The sequence below is a fragment of the Neopelma chrysocephalum genome, unplaced genomic scaffold, assembly GCF_003984885.1.
Source record: "Neopelma chrysocephalum unplaced genomic scaffold, ASM398488v2 Primary Assembly neopelma1_26, whole genome shotgun sequence".
Taxonomy (NCBI): domain Eukaryota; kingdom Metazoa; phylum Chordata; class Aves; order Passeriformes; family Pipridae; genus Neopelma; species Neopelma chrysocephalum.
In genome coordinates this window covers 8,413,578-8,431,399 of record NW_020897695.1, presented here as the reverse complement: position 1 = coordinate 8,431,399, position 17,822 = coordinate 8,413,578, and the positions used below count along the sequence as shown (strand labels likewise).

Sequence of the window (17,822 nt, the reverse complement as noted above, 5' to 3'; positions counted from 1 at the left end):
AGACACCTGAGCCATTGTATTCATGGTGTTAAGCAACCAGTTGATATACTCACTAAAGACAAGCTGAAAAACAGAACTTTAGCTGTGAATATTTGCAAACACTCATAGCGTCATTTTAAAACTTGCACTTATAAAATATAACATTTGAATCTAAACCTGGCAAGGCATTCAGAGGCCTAACTTTAAGGGATCAAATGAAATTTAACAGTACAACATGCAAAACGATGCAGTTTACATCTTACTAAAAATAAGAATTTCTGCTGCAAACTCTAGGGTGTTTATCAATTGACTAAAAGACAGTACTGCAGACTGTCTCTGAAAAATAATGCACAGCTCCACTCAGCCAGATTCAAGGAAGATAGACTATAAGTAGAAAAAGTATAGAAAAAGGCTATCAATCAGTGGAATATCACAAGAACTGTGAATATCCTAGAAGAGAGACTTTGCCTGCCTTGTGCAACATCCACCCAGTTCAGATCCAAAACTGCAACAGGATGGTGATAAGTGTGCAGGAACAACCTAAAAAGAATGTGTTATATTCACAGTAACAAAAGGAAGAATGCAAATGCAAATGGGATATCATTCTGGTTTCCCAATGCTTCATATAGATCAACAAGAGCGGAAAAGACTAAAGTGAACTCACATGGAATGAAAGGGGGACATTACAGAAGGAAGAACATTTATAAGGGCAAAGATCACTATTAAAAATTTCTAAAATACTAAGTGAAAGACCAACACATCAGAGAAATAACAGCAAACAGGCAATAAATAGTATTTACAGGTATCATTCAATGCCTGATCTGATCTATGGATCATTAATACCAGGTGACTTGAGAGTGCTGTGTTTTGTGAGAGGTTTTCATCACAGTATAAAGCGTTTTAGGTCTCAGCTACTACACATTTAAAAGACCTCTCAACAAAGAAATGGAGAAAACTTTAGTAAAACCCAGTATAAAGGATAAGGCACTAGATGATGCTCCCAGGAGGAAAGTGCCTAAGCTGATACTTTGTCAGACCACGTCCTTTAGATAAGCCTGCACCAGGCTTCCCAGATGTCTTGCGATCAAAGAGAGCCAGTACAATAGTCACTTAGAGGAGTGCAGAGAGGTTCTCTGGTAACTAATCTGATTGCTGTCTAACATAAAATGTTGAGCTCCTTCAGTGTACCCCTGTAAGCCAATCTGGAAATTACTCATATACTCAAGAGAAGTAAATAGCACGCAACAATGTAATCATGCAAGATTAAACTATTTATTTGAACTTCAAGCAAAGCAGTCTGCATCCAACACTCCTTTTTAAGATAGAAAGCCTGAGTTCAAGAAGTCTTAGAAGACTGATCATACAAAAGAGAGCCATTACGTATTTCAGCTAATGAAATTTTATTCTGAAAGGAAAACATTTCCATTGCCATAGGCTCAGCAGCCCCAGGAGAGAGGACATGGCAACGAGACTGCTGCGACCCCATTCCTGACATTTCAACATGACTGGGATCAGTTCTAGCTCCTTTACCAAACCCATAATCTTACCTTGTGAAATGTGCTGTGCAGCAAGAAGGCAGTCTGAAGTGAATTAGGTCATGCAATTAGGAGTGGTGACCTTTCCCCGATGAACAGTTTTTAAGCAAGGGAAAAGATTTTTGGAAGCTAAGGCACTGCAAAACCCCTCACTTCACTGATTCCACATGCTACTTTATGCTGTGTTGCTATAATAAAGCAACACAGACATATAAATGATAGTCCTGGCTTTCCATAACAAGCTATAATTGGAGTAGGTGACTAGGAAAATGTTTAGATAAATGGTGGGATCATAACCTCTTATGCAAAATGGACAAATAAGTTATGGAAATATCTGGGAGACCCTGAGGCTGTGTAGCTCTACTGCAAACCATAGGCACAGTTAAAGCAGACAGTAAATCACTAAATCTCATCTCAGATGTTACAATTTTGTTGTTGTTTTGGGGGTTTTTTGCCAGTTTTTGCTGACAGATGGGAAAATACTGGCTGATTGTGACCAAGATTTAATTTATCTCCAATTTCCTTCCTATTTCTACAGTACATTTCTAAAAAACATATAGTATTTTATTCCCAGTGCTTAGAGGAATTACTAGCAAATAGTCACACTCCTCCAGCACATACTATAAAAATATCACTGTAATACTTTTTGCTACTCATAATAATTCTATTATATAATAAAATTTTCTCAAGAATATTTCTAAATTATCATCTATGAATGTGTGCATACATTGCTATACATATAGCTTCTTGAATACTTATCAACTATGCATGCACGTAGTAAAACCCCTTATGCCCATATAGAGAGAGACAGAACTGTGATACTGCACCGGAACAGCATCATCTATTAAGTAAGTGGGATAGTAAAGAGGCAAAGATACCTTTGAAGACAGGTAAGCTTTTCTTCAAGGCATCTCCTCTTTCTTTATCTGTCTACCAGCTGCATTTAAAAACCAAAATGATAGAACTGCATGAAGACACAGACTTCAGTTTCAACTCTTAAAAAAGTATGTCCACTTGTTCCAAGGAATTCAAAGCCAAGCTTTCTAGCATCAAGCCTTAATTATCCCAACTCTAAAGTTTTCTGACTGGAAATGAACATCTTTCTTCACTATCTCTTTTTCTTTTTGAACCTCGATAAAAATATCAAAACAGCAGATGACTGACAAGTGGCAATTATTGAACATACTCTGCTTTGTTACTTACTGGCACAGAGATAAGCAAAGTTGTATTCATTTTAACAAGGGGAAAGTATACCTCCTATCAAATACTATATCCATATTCTAATTCTGTATTCACCCCAGGAAGGTCCAACTTTTCCAGCTATAAAAATGTCTTTACAGCTGCTATCATCAAAGTTTTCATTGTTCTCCATGGCTTTTGAGACCCCAAAGTTATGAGGCACAGTAGATGAAATAACCATTGTACCTCCATTATTGCAATGTTAGGGGTGTCTTTGGTAGATGTAAACCTCCCAGTGGTCCTCAGGACATACCTTTGTATAGTTTCTTTGGGAATCACAGAAAGACTCCCTCTGCCTAGTTAGAGGAATTGGCTATTTAGGGTCCCTAGGTTCTTCCATGTGTCTACCATTTTGGATTATGACTCTTAATAATAAGAGTCATTTTCTTCCATGAGAAGTAGGGAAAGCAGAACAGCATGACTATACATCCCCCCTAAATAAGATTCATCTGCACAGTATGACACCTGCTGCAGTCCTTTCCTCCTTTTTTTAGATACAAAGGCTTGTGCTGCAGCATTGCTGGTAACATCATACCCAAGCAGTGGGCACAAGACAAAATGCACAGGGGTACTTCAGTAACCCCTGGCAAAGATAAAGTCCTCAAGCCTGCTGACAGAATTGGTCAGACATTGATCCACTGGTGGCATTAGTTTCAGGCATTGTTCAGCAACGTGACAGATTCTAATTTGATTTAACATTTAAGGAAAGTTGGGATCAAACAATCCCAGACTTTAGGGCAGGCATTTATAATGCCTTATTTACACACAGATGTGAGAGTTTTCAGTATATTTCCTTTTGACACAACACTGAACATGTGTCCTCATACTTAAGGTTGTACTTTCTTCACTTGCTGCTTTAAAGGAATGGTTCTGTTACTTTTTTTTTAACACATCAATTATTTCTGGGGTACATTTTTCTAAAGATGAAAGTTCTTATTTAAAAAAAAAAATTATCATCCTAGGTTTAATCAAATATATGCATTTATCCTTGTACAAAATGAGGACTGCCTTAAAAAGTACCTGATACCAGCCAAATGTACCCTTCCTCTGCGTGTCCATTTTCCCATTTCCCATGCTGCAGCACTACAAAGCATTAGCAATATTCATCTCATGTCCAGTATATTGATACAAAACGACCCTATAATCTTCCTCTCAGCTCTGCTTGCATATTACAAAAACACTTTACCACGCTTCATGTTCATTCCTTAGCAACTGCTCCTTGCTTCTAAGAACCACATCCCTATTTACGCATGCACATCCTGGCACATCTTAAAACAGGAAACAGAACAGGGATTGACGGAAGTTATGATTGCATTTTACAAAATCATAAGTGGCATGAAAAAGATTCATAGGAAACAAGAGCCTTCTGTCTCTTCTGATACAAGAATTAGCACGCAATCAATGAAATCTAGAGCAATCAAAGGAGATTGTTCTCTGAAGAACATTAGGTTAAACTGAAGAATTTTGTATGGCCAGACGTTGTGCTGCCAAAATTTTAAATGGAAAAAAAAAGGCAGGATAAATTCTTTATTTGGGGATCGGAAGGCAGTTCTACAAAAGACTATTCAATACAACCTGAGGAAATCCCAAGTTGCAAATTGCTAGAGGCTAGGAGACTACACTGGGGAAGTATCTCAGATGCTTTCTGGTTCTTGCACTCCTCTATTGGCACGTGCTATAGCACACTACCAAAAAGAGAATCTGATGCCAGAGGGAACTTTATTCTGGCCTGATATAGCCAGTTTCACATTCTTAAATCATTTACATTTATTTTGATCACATCAAAGCTAGTCTAACATGACTGAAAATAGAATTCAACCCTTTATGTCACCATAATCTCCCTTTCGGAGGACAGAGTGAAAGTATAAGGACTAAAAAATTCCATGAGCTGCCATCACAACTCAGTTTGTTGTATTCATCATGAGGAGAGCCTAATTTGATAATTTTATACAAAGGAAAAATAGAGGTTCTTTTTACAGCAACAAAAATTATCATTCATTAGTGAACAAAACTGCATCTAAATCTAAATTTATTTAGATTACAGACAAACCGCTCAGACGTTGGTTGAATGGGAGACATTCATTAATACAGAAATAACAAACAGAGTATTCACTAATACAGTAACATTTAGATATTCAGATGGCGATGCATATGTGCACAGGGAATATCTGTGCATATTACTAGTAGATTTGTGTTTACTGGCAGAGTGTGTACCTGTGTATTTCTAGGCTGATGATCTGTTACACAGGCATGCACATCAACTCAGAAGAAATGCTACTGAAGCTTGCACACTTGCTTTCCCAATCAAACCAAATAATCTGAAAGTGACCCGATTTTCACATAAATTGCATTGCTTTGTTGAAGCTGTGTCTCAGTCCAGACTAAATGGTACCGCAAAAAGCATGCACATAGCCTCCTGCTGGTGGTCATATGAATCTCCTTCTCCTTCCAAGGAAGCATGATAGATATAATGAATTTTTTGTCTCTCACCTTACAAAAGCACTGTCCTCATTCTGAGCTACAGAAGAATATGATTAAATGATATGTCACTGAAAGAAAGGCTATGTCCATTTTCTACCACAGTAATATTTTCTAAAATCACAGTTTTTTATCATTTCGGAGTGCACTGGGTTTTTCCTGGTGAGTAAAGATGTGCTTACTGAATTTAGAACATAGTTTCTCTCAGTCTGAACTGCAGATTCCCAAGTTGCATAGTTGTGGTCGGATAACTCCTCCATGGGGCGTTCAGAGTTTCCTGAGTATGGAGGCAAAAAAAGAATTAATCTGATTCCAGTGTTTAACTCATTTGCAGTACTCAGATTTTCTGTTCTGCAAAGAGCACGTAAGACCTTCCAAGATGTATAGCTATGTGAGTACTAAAGATAGGGAGTCCCATTCTTCTCTCTGGCTTAAATTGCCAAAGCTCTGTGGATTTCAGCTGTATTATTACCAATTCAAATGTGTTCCAAGTCAGAGGAAAGTCAAGAACAATGTGTATTTACGAAAAAGGCCAACTCTTGTTTGGCTGAAGTTCATAACCCGAAAAGAACCCAGTAATTCCACTATTCTTCAGCTTAAAAGTTGGCTACATTTTTCACTTTCAGCATCTGTTCTGTGGTGCAAGGCATTAATAGCATGGAGGTGGATATATTTACTGATTGTTTTTATTTTAATTTTCAAAGGCACAGGAATGTTTTAATCTGAGATGAAGTTACAGTGTGAAAAAAAATCAAGTCAATCTAGAAACTAAAGCAGCACTTAAAAAGGGAAGGAAAATACCATGGCCAGGTCTGTTTGGTGTGATAGCTAGAGAATAAACATGATTGTATGTGCCGTAAGATTTTCTAAGCTAACTTAGTGGTTAAGAAAGATGCTGAGCTACAGTTTTTGGGAACAAAGGAACACAGCACTGACCTAATTCCTCTCAATTAGCCAATACTAAAGTTCCATTCACTTTTAGAGAGAAGAATTATGTTAAGCAGTTCTGAAAACCCGCAAAGAAATTATTGTTTATAAATTTGGCAGGTGTGGCACAAAAGCTGTGGATGTGCACACCCCATTTCAGGCTGACCTACATGTTTTTAGGAGCAGCACATGCAAGCATGAAAGGACTGCTGGATCTTAATACCCTCAGGGTTACTTGATGTTCTTGTTTCAAGAATGGCTCAAGCTAATGCATTCTATATTGGCTTGTGAATGTACATTTAAAAGCAGGAATAGGATCATAGATCACTTCACACTGGCTACCATATAGTTCTCAGGTAGAAGCATGAAATTGTCCCAGCTAGATGAGACTAGGAAGTCCTTCCGTTAATGTCATGCATCTTTGATATCACCCCAATCAATCACTCTTCGTGCAAAGTTGCTCACTGCTTTAGACTTGATTGTGTAGGAAGCTCATAGGACACTGTCATCTGCTACTGCAGATTTTCTGAAATTTAAAGTTAGCACTTTGCTAGCACATCTGTGATTTGAATCCTGAATTTACATTGTGTTTCATATGGAAAAACAAAACAACAAAAAAGCAACACAAAACTTTCAGGTTTGGAAAGGCACATCTTTGTACGAAATTTTGAGATAAAACCTGATACAAAAAAATAATTTAGCATCTTGTCAATGCTTTTACTTTGTCAATCATTATCCTTTAAGTAATGGAAAAACCTGCACTTATGGGCCAGCTCCAGCTGGGAAACTATCAGTCCCCATTACAAGAGTGAGAGATAGTTTATGCAAAAGAAGAACACAGGTAAGCGAGTAAGAGAGGATGAGGAGGGCACAGCTTTGATAAGTGGCACTACATGAAACTTGGTGCTTATGGTTAGTTCTTCTGCAGGACACTTTTGGTATGGTTGACTTGGTAAAAGAAATCAAAGGAGAGAGATACTCGCACCTGTAATTTCCACATCTAAAGTGAACCACCTTTCACTTCCTTCCAGCTATAATGCTTTGTTGTCACTTAACCCAGGATCGATTCAGGTCAGCATGGGTCAGCCAGTACGTACCGTGCAAAAGCACAGGGAGAGATAGTTAACATTTTAGGAAGATAAGAGGAGGGCTCACTGGAAAGTGCTCCACTCACATGCACTAGCTGTGCCAAATGTCTCCGAAAACTATTGCAGCAGCAGCCCACGCCTGGCTGTGCAATTCATTCAGAAACGATGTGGAAGGTGGCCAGCAGCAGCACAGCCATGTTCTTAGCTTATCCTACAATGCTGAGCATGCTGAGGTTTCCAGAGTCACTAGCCCCTGCTCTAGCAGCAAGAAAACCCAATAGTTTATAAATAGCCAATACAAATATTAGATTTCATAGAACAGTTTGCTGGGGGTGGGGAATCAGGTAATTAAAAAACAGGATTAAAACAAAGCCTGACAGTTTCAATATTGAGCTCTAAAACTCCTAGCATCCTGATTTGTTTTCAAAAGGAAAGTTAACTCAGTTGAATAAGGCTGTTATCCACCAATATTATACAAAAACTCAACCAACCATTAACCTAAAGTTTGCTTAGCTAAAATTTGCAGACATTTCAATTATGAGTTAATAAACCACTTGTGGGGTCAAGTGTGTCATGTGGATAGGCCATATTTCATATTTTTTAAGGATAGAATTTTTATTTTCATGAATTTTTAAACTGCAAAAAACAAAGAATTAAAACTTCTCCTTAAAAATCTAGATCAAAAAATATTGGGCAGACTGGAAAGTCTTTCCAGTTTAAGGAACAGGCCTTTAGAGTATTGGTATATGATCTGGAAAAAAGGGAAGTAATTTAAAAAGAAGAGAAAATGAAGCTGAAAAATGAGCAGACAGAATGGATTTATCTGGTCAGCTGATTCATACCAGAGCAATTCCTAAAACCTACGCAAAAGCCTGGAAAATAAATAAGATTCTTCTGTGGGACTTTCATTTCCTTGGTCCTTGGAGAAAAACTGCCAATTTAACTATACAGCAACCAGCTCTCTGTTCCTCTTCAGGAGCTCTCATGCTTGGCTCTGTTCAGTGGGAAACAGCTTCCTTTTGTCTTTCACCTAGATGGTGATTACTCTCTGTATTTAAGCTTCTGCATGATGGAAAGATGTGAAAAAATCAAAATCACTTTCTGTAATTCCCTTGTCAAGCAAAACACATCAGAGCCTACCGGCACAGTCCTTTTTCAGAACCAGTTCCTTCAGTGTACCCTCTGGATGGCAATTACTGCAGCAGAGTAGTCAAGAAATGGACTTAGACAACTGCCAGCGCTAATTAAATATTCCTTCAATGTTCACATTTTTCACATGGGTCCTGAGGATGTCTAAATGCATTTGACATACAAAAGGAAAACCCAGAGAAGACATGCATCATCAAATACATTTTTAATCCTTATAAATGCATTTGGAATAACAGCAGGATTGAAAACACTTCCTTTGTGAATGTATTTGTTTCAACACTCTTGATGTGCTGCTAGATATTAAAGAAGGTATTACTCTCTGCAAGAACCTACCTTTGCCTGAACTTCCACTTTATGCAATCTTACAGCAGACTAAAACTGGAAATAAAAGATGGAATAGAGAACCCCAAAATGTCTGTTCTGTGAAGGTATAAACTGATTGCACAGTTCATCTTCAGGCTGACACAAGCTCAGATGCTCAAATTTATTTAGACAGCAGACTTCTATTGATTTTTCAGGTGATTTAGACTCCTCGGCATCACTAAAAGCTTACATATAAACTAGATTAAGAAGTGTCCTCATGAATGTGTAATTCTGGGTGAAGGACTACTGCAAAACCCAAGAATAGATGTGGCTACAGATTTTATTAGAACACTGATACATTTTTCATGTGTACTAGGCTTCCTTGCCTACTTGTCTGAGCCAACTCCCATATTACTGAGATTCTCATTAATTTTCCACATTCTGTCTATAACATTTTTCTAGAAAATGCAGGAAAGGAGCATATGAAAAAAACCAAACTGATATATAAAACATATACACAAACATTGCCTTTCCTGTGTCATGTTTGTGTAGTCCCTAGCACAAAGAGACAAACTAATCAATAATTCTTGTGAGATTATCCAGGGACATATAAGTTGGGTCATTTTTAGTAGGAAAACAAACCCAAAAAACCACCTGGACTCTACAAGCCTGTACAAGCAGGCACTCCATACATACAAATCTGCTCCACACAAAGCAAATCTGCTTTGTCCAAAGGCAAACAGGAAGCACGTAGTAAAATAAGCCATGCCAGCTAGAAAAACACCCCATAGCATTAATTCTCCTCAATAAATTAAATTCTTAATAAGCACTTCTTAAAGTGATGGACAACTTAGATGAGCTTTATTGGATGTAGGACAGTGGTAGTAATCAAAGTTTCTGCTTCAGGTACCTGTGAGAGGGAAACGCTAAAGAGGCAAGGTGAAAACACACACATGTACAAGAGCCTCACACAACTCTCATGCAGGTGGGAGGCTGTGTGGGTCCTTGTCCCACAAAGTGGACAGTTGTTCATAGGCCCATGAGACCTCATCTCCCAGCTGCCATCACTACCTCTGCAGGCATAATACTGCTGTTCCTCTCTCTCAGCCAAATCCTCTCCTGACTACTTCAAATCAGAACAAAAAGAGAGGTCCAAACATGTTTAATGGTTAGGGGGTTTTTCCCTTTGTGGGTTTATGGGATGTATTAGCCTCAACAGAATAGTGATGGGACTTGAAGCATCAATCCACCAGAGTTTAACTTTCTTCCAGAGAATGGAAGAAAGCACTAAGAAACAAAATCAGCCAAAATGGTGTCCAAATGCCATAAAAAAAGAGGGAGGTGGCTGTATTTAAGCATCGACAAAATGAGTATATTTTACTCAAGTATCCACAAGATACTTCTGCTAGCCAACATGGGTGGGGGTTCAGTTCTCCTTTTTGTTTTTCAAAGAAGATTCCTGGATTTCTACGAGAAAAATTATATTGTGTTACAATTGAGAAAGAACCACTCTTTCCGAGCAAGATTTCTCTCCAGGAAAACATCACAGATGATACCAACACTTCAGCAGACTTTCTCTCTCTACTGAAGAAGGCCAGCACAGAGCAAAAGTTGGCCGACACCTCTTTCATTTTTATTCAAAAGCATCCACAACTGGACTGACATTTTTAACATTCACAGAATACAGGTTACAGTCTGTCTTCTACCAGGCCTCTACATGGGGCAGTTTCCCTGCATTGCAATGCAGAATAAAAGATACAGGACACTGACGCTATTTTTTAAACATATGTCATGCAAAAGGTTTAGGGAATTTCTTCAGACTTACTCTTTATTTCACTTGACAGCCACCATTCACTACTAATTAAAGCAGCTCTTGAAATAAAACTGCTCTGGATAAACTTCCAGAAGTGGAGGCTAAATTTTTCTTCTGCTTCTTTCTTCAAACCTCTTCTGAGCCCTCACTGTTAATTCAGACACTGGCAGGTAATGCTGTCTTTCAATCCTGTTATACAACTTGGTTTCCAACATGTGCAAGAACTAACATGTTTCTCCAGATAGATTTGCTTTCCCAGGCCCCTGCCTTCTCAGAAATGTGAGGTACTTCGTGTGGAGTCATCTCAATTTCCTTTGAAACCCCATTTTTCTAAATACTTAGATTTTTTTCAGAGATAAGAAAAGTCAGTTGTATATTTATCTTGAACTGTCAAACACACTAAAAAGAGTCTATCTGGGATTCCAGGCACCGTAGCTAAATAATAAAAATACAGTCAGTCTTATGCAAACAAATGTGTACACACCAGCCGCCTCAAAGTCTCACAGGGCAGAAAACTACTCCTGCCACAGAGTCCCCAGAAAACAAACCAACCAAGGGTTGGTATAGCCCTTCTCACTCTGAAAACACCAGGCTTTGCTTTTAGTCCCTAAAATATTGGACAATCCAAACCACAGTGTTTCCACACATAAAAGGTACTGAAACTGTTCATTGTTCTGAATCATGACAACACCAAACATAGATTTATCTTTCAATCCTATCTTTAAATCTCTAATTTTAAATCTACAACTTTACAGATTTATATGGATTTATATTTTATATAGATTTTTTTATAGATTTACGCCTCCCTAGAAATAGCTATTTGATATCAATCAGTAGGACAAAACATATCTCCTGTCTGGTTTCTTTTTCACAGTTTGACTAATGCATCAAATTGCCTATATTTTAACAAGGATCTGCTGTATATCTAAGAAATAAAATGGCGCAGTCCTTAGTAGAAGTTCACATTCTTCAGCTTTCCATCTTTTACCCATTTGAAAAAAACATTTTTTATCACCATGTGTCAATAAAAACTAAGACCCGATAAAACAGCCTAGCTTACATTGTGGGGCACTGTTAAACAGAAATACATGGATGACATCCAATTTCTTTCAGGCACAGTGAGTGTAATTCAGTAGAAGTCAAAAGAACCTCATTTACCAGCAATGATTTTTTTTCTTGTAAAAACCACCAAAACTATGCTTGATATTGTTGAAAAACAAAGGTTTAAACCGTCAGCATTCCTTTAAATGAGAATCTTTAAATATGGTAATTGTTTATTACTTAATTTGCCTCTTTTTTGTAATTACCTGTTTGTTTTTACTGTTTGAGATTCTAGGACAGCATCATTTCTACAGAGACTAAATCAGGCAATATTAAGAGCTTTTTGTGATTCTTGGGCAAGGCATTTTTAAAGTACAAAGCAACAGCCATTTTAGGTGGCTGACACAGTCTAGAGCACAAAGACAAATTATTATGCCATCAGAAAGGTAACAGCTGGACCACACAACGGTCATTTACTGTCTCCCCATCAGCCCCTTTGCCTGGGAAAAAAGGATAATTCCAGGACCAGAGTAATTGAGCTCACTGCACTTGCTATGGCTTCTGCTGCCCCTCTGAACAGATGCCAGTTACCTTCAGACAACCCTTAGAAACTATTCTTTCAGCAACCTGCTACACTTCCATTTATGTCCTCAAAAAAATTAAACAAACCAAGGAGAAGCCAAACCAAGGCAGATCAACCAAATTTTCCTTATGTTCTGTCAGTCACTCCTTCAGAGAAGCCCACAAGGCACATCAGAAAAGAGCAACTTTTCCAAAGCAAAGGAACCAAATTAAGACAACTCTGAGGTAAAGAAAAGGCAACTCTTTCACCCAGAAGTTAGCACAAAGGCATTTCCAATGCTCTTCCACTCTGGTGCCCTCTATCTTAACAATACTCTCCAGAGAGAGGAGCAGAGAAAGAGTACCAGAGTAGAGCCCATTACATGAGACACAGCTCTCAAGAACACAGACAAACCAACCATAGGATGAATAAGGCACTGGGGCCAAAGGATGAAAAAATCATTGGAATAAGCAATCCAAAACCTTAAGAAAAACAGGAGCAAAACAAACTCTTGGAAATTTAACGCAACAGCTCAAATAATCCTGCAATAACACGGTTGTTCTTACCTTTGCCATCTGTGCCTGCACGCCATTTGCTTTGAGAGATGCTACTGCTTTCTGTGCTGCTGCTGGACTGTCAAAATCTACAAAACCATAACCTGAAAAATAAATGGATAAACAGAATCTTCAGTATCATCCATGTGTATGTGAACAGATAAAGATTTTATTTTTAAAAAGTCCATTCTCTCATACTGTCTCCTAGTCTTCCAGTAGCACTGCCACCACACTTCTATTTCACACATCTTTTCTCCTGACACTAGTGGGATTTAAGGGAATGCAGTTACCTGAAGATTCAAAGTGCAGAAAGGTATGCAGCAGAGGAGGAGAGAAGGCTGGATCTGTCCTAAAAAATAAATGGTCCCTGGCAGCAGATAAGCACACACACTCGTGGGGCTCTCTGGTGCTCTGGAGTCCTGCCCCATCTCTTCCATAAGAGGAGGTAGCAGTATGGCCCTTCCTGGGATACAAAGCTAGAGAAAATAATGCCCTTTTCCTGTCCCTTGAACCTATACAAGGATTAAGCTTCAGAAGAGGAGGGCAGCAAGTCTCTGCAGCAGGCTGGGCCATCTGTGCAGGGACAGGGAGAGCAGCCTTCCAGCAGGTGGGACCAATTCAGGGAGAAATTGCAATGTGTGCTCTACAACCAACTGCTAGATAGCTCTAGAGGATGGTAAGACAGTAAAGTCACAGCTTTGATTAAACCACATCCCTTTCATCTCACTGCTCTCTCTGCTGGAACAAGGGGCAAATCCCTGTCAGGAACCGCTTTAGGGTATCATCTGAACAGCAGCTTAGTGAGGTTAGATCTGAGGGATTGATAAGGGATAATCATCTGCTTTTAAGTGGCTTTCTTATTCCCTTTATTTGCATTAGTTTAGTATATTAATCAGACAGTCACTTCCTATCTTCTCTTCTTCCTTCCATTTTCTCTTCCTTTAACCAGCAAGACTGATATGTTCGAGCAACACCAGTGCTGTTAAGCTGGATAGCAACAACTCTGAAAGTATTTTTATTTTCCTAAAGACATAAAGTAGGGCTAGGAGGACAAAGAATGGACTTTTCAAAACTTCTAGAGCACTGAGCTATCCTTCATTTTCAACAGCATTCAAATGTCTTGCTCACAAAGATTTCAACTTAATTAGGAAGATTTAAAAATCTCACCAAGCACTGATTTAGGCAGCTGCATGTATTTCACAATCCACACACGGAAACCCCCAACCTACATCCCTATAAGCAATCACAGCGCAGGTAGGCATGTGCTGCTCAGACAAGCTGTGGCCAGGGGCCACATCTTTGGCATCTCCCTGGAAAGCCATATGGATGAAACTGAACTGCCTGAAAGCTTTAATAATATTAGCACAAGCATATTTATAGCATAGCAGCTTCTTTGCAGACATCTCCATTTACTAGGTCAATACACATCATACAGGAGGCAACCACAGATATGATTTCCTGCTGTATCCATATGTATTTCTTTCCCCAGCTTTTCTTCCTACTTCTGGGAGGCCTCATCGCCTTCCTCTCCACACCAAATCTAGGTAATAAGAGTTTGTGCTTGTGATCACCTTGCCCCTCAAGTTACAAACATCTCTTTATTAATATTTTGGTATGCATGTGTTACTAAATGCAGGGGTTAGTCCAATGATAAAAGAATTTTGTGTACACGAATGCTTTTTGTTTTCTTGGCTTAAGTCTCACTCACATAGTTTTCAGAAAATGAAATGAAAGAAGAAAAAAGAAACAGAAAAAATTATTAAAGAATCTGCTGACTTCAAGACTGTGAAAAGCACTATTTTGGTAGCCAAGTCAAGATCTCAACCTTTCTGTTCTTTTCTTCTCTCCTCTCAGTTTTCTGGTTTTGTTTGTTTGGGGGGGGGTGTTTTTGTTTGGGTTTTTGTTTTTTGTTTGTTTGGGTTTTTGTTTTGGGGGGGTTTGTTTTGGGGGGTTTTTTGTTGTTGTTGGTTTGGTTTGGGTTTTTTGGAGGGGTTGTTTGGTTTTGGTTTTGTTTGTTTTGTTGGGTTTTTTTGGGGGAGTGGTTTTTTGTTTGTTTGTTTGTTTGTTTGGGGAGAATTTTTTTGGCAGGGCATTACTACAAATGGAGGGAAATCCTAGAACAACTCTACACTGGGACAGCAGATCTAATGAACACCACCATGAAGAAGCACATTAGAGTTAGGTCAACTTGGGGATGTGAAGGGTGTTTTACCTGCTCAGATTCCCCCATTTGATTTTCCCTTTTTACTGCTACTGAGACTGCCATTTTTAAATCAGCTTGTTCTACACCACATTTTTCACTGCAGTGTTATCCAAGCCCTCTCCTCACTGCAAAGCAACAGTAAAGCTGATGGCACTCTGAACCAAAAAAACACGCTAAAAGAGAGCAAGAGTCCTCTCTGGATTTCTCCCATGCCTTTGCCCTTTGGGAGAGCAGCTTCTGGGAGGAAGACAGAGATACAATTAGATGCAGCTTCCATCTTCCTAGTTGAGAGATCCTGACAAGGAGCCAGAGCTGCCAAGTGGGAAATCTAAAATGCCTTGAGAAGTCATGGGATGGCTTGGATTAAACACAGAGCAAATTACTTTTTAGGATAGTGAGATTCTCAGAGACTAAATTTGTTTTTATTTCTCACCATTTCTATGCCCAACAACTATGAGGTGAAAGTGCAAAAGTAAGTTTTAATATTGGCATTAAAAACAGATAATAGAGTTAGATTTTTATATTTAGCATCAGTGTACAGTGCAGGCTTCATGTACAAAGTAATAGAAAGGAAATTACTTTTTATATGACTTCTAGACAGCACAGTAAGTATTCACATCTCAGTTAGTGCTGATTGTAAATATAAACCAGCATGTGTAAGAATATTCTGGCTATGCATTATAGATATCAGGTATATCTAACATTCCCAAATCTTCATTCACGAAGCCTAGCCATGATGAAGATATCTAACATAGTAAATTATTGAATATTAACATCAGTCAAGGATTTCTAAAACCATGAATATCCTCTAAACACTTTTTCAGTGGGCACAAGGGGCTATATAACCATCTCAAAAGTCCAATGAGAGTCTTGAGACAAAAACCCCATATCTTTAGCTGCCCATTATGCATTCCAGTCTCACTGCAAAGCTGCTCTTTTTCCTTCCCTTAAGCTCATTTCCATTCCAAGTAACTTTTTCTGGCCCTCCCCCCTCCTGACACATCTCTCCACCACACACAGGACAAAATCACTCCATGGCTGAAAACCCGTCCAAAGAACATCAATCTGTTGCAAGAGAAGCCAAGTTCCCAGGCTGTTTCAGCATTCAAGTATCCTTACAAGAACCCTGCAATGCTATATAACAGAAAACCAGGCATGCTGCCTTTTTGTACAGTTTCTGTTCTTCCACGTAGATGTTAATAGCCTATGTTGGTGACCTACACTAACATATTTCATTTGTTTATAATCTCACTTCATTTTTTGGTCTCGGGCGTTAACAAAGTAGTGCTAGTTTTTCTGTTTGAGTTTCAGGGTTTTTGTTTGTTCGGTATTTTTTCGTTTTCTTTCATATAGTTGTCCGGGTAGATCAAGTTTAGTCCCCACAAAACCTAAAGCTGGGTCTTGGAACATCCCCTCCAGTGTTCCCCATAGTGTAAATGAACCACAGAACTCTATGTGCTGAGAGTCCTTCCCTCTCGTCCAGGCTATGGTAGGAATGGGTGTAGGCTGTGCTCCCCGCCAGCAGAACTGGGCTGCTGTGGCTGCTCCTGGCAGGTGCAGTGTGGCTCAGTTTGGCTGCTCCAGCATTCATTCCTACTCAGATAACTGTTCCTTGGCTCCTCCTGGGAAAAGGTAAGAAAATAGTTGGAATCATCCCCCAGGAGGAATTCAGATCATAGTCTGCCAATTAGACACTGCTCCTCTAAGAAAATGTCTATATTTCTTTTCCTCCTTTAAAAACAAGTGCAAGTCCCACCAGCCCCTCCTTCTGCTAGCCTCAAATTCCACAGCCTTTTTTTGCTTCCACCCCTCACTCCTGCATTTTTACTATGTGTTCACTGCCTTGTAAACATTCTGGTCAATGGATTCTACGTTTTTTCCCTCCAGTTTTTATGCAGAACATCATGAAAAACAAACTTGGTTTCTAAACTGGGACGTTCAGACTCTGCTACCAAGAATCCATCACCACCACAGGAAACCAAAACCAAAACTATCTCCCCTTTCTTTCCTGAAGCATTCTGCCTTTTTCCTTTAAGAACTCCAAACACAAACAGGGAAAACTGTGTTATCCCCTGCTGCTTTGAGAGATGGGAATTGAACTTATCACTAATGTGAGCTCCTCAGCTCAAGTGCACTTACACTGAGGGTGACTTCAGCACTCCAACGCTATAACAAGTATTCCAGGATCCCAAGTGTTTTTTTGTAGAATGCCATATGCACATGCAAGCACACACTCAAAGAAACCCAGGACAAGACTATCTAGATTAATTGTTAAACCTTTCCTTTAAGAAATACAATGCCTGTAATTTTGTATTGGCCTGATGCCATTAGGGCTAAATAATTAAATTTAAGGAATAAAAGTAGTGGGTTTTTTACCTCTGGGGGAAAGACAACAGCTAAGCATCAGCGAACTCAAGTTTATAGCTAGCTGCAATAAGTGCTACCCAAATACAATGGCAAACACTAAACATCTCCGTCTCCTACAACCTAAACAGCTGGGGGCCTCCTGGTCTCAGTTTCTCAGTTCCATAATTAAGCTTGGCAGCAGGTTCAAATGATTTAAAACTGAATGTCACTATTTCCTCAACAAATCCCTCATCCTTGTTTTTTCTTACTTGTCAGGAGAAGACCAGCAGAACAGCAATTAGTGGTAAGCAGTGCAGTGAAAAAGAACCAAGTATACATTAATTAGGTCACTCGCCAAACACGTTCATTTCATTGGCAGATTTAATCAATGTTTTCCTGAAATGTCTTAAATCTCCTATGCTAATTTAAAGTTTTGTTATTGTTGTTACTTTAAACACAGATGGGATGCCTGGAGATTTTCAATTGCTTTCCGCAAATCCATTTCAAAATAACAACCCCTCATACAGTACATCATCAAAATTTCGGCACAGGTTTTAGGAAATGGCCTCTAATTTTATGCCAACATTTTTGTGCCTGCAAATACC

General features: G+C 38.9%; 1 protein-coding gene across 8 annotated transcripts in view; it reads right to left on the bottom strand.

The window, feature by feature from the left end:
* RBMS3 (RNA binding motif single stranded interacting protein 3) overlaps positions 1-17,822 on the bottom strand; it is a 601,210-nt gene that overhangs the window by 249,939 nt on the left and 333,449 nt on the right. For all 8 annotated transcript variants that reach the window (XM_027675444.1, XM_027675445.1, XM_027675443.1 and 5 more), the window contains one exon: positions 12,681-12,772. In XM_027675444.1, the coding sequence (XP_027531245.1) occupies positions 12,681-12,772 (92 nt within the window). The remainder of the gene's footprint in view (positions 1-12,680; positions 12,773-17,822) is intronic.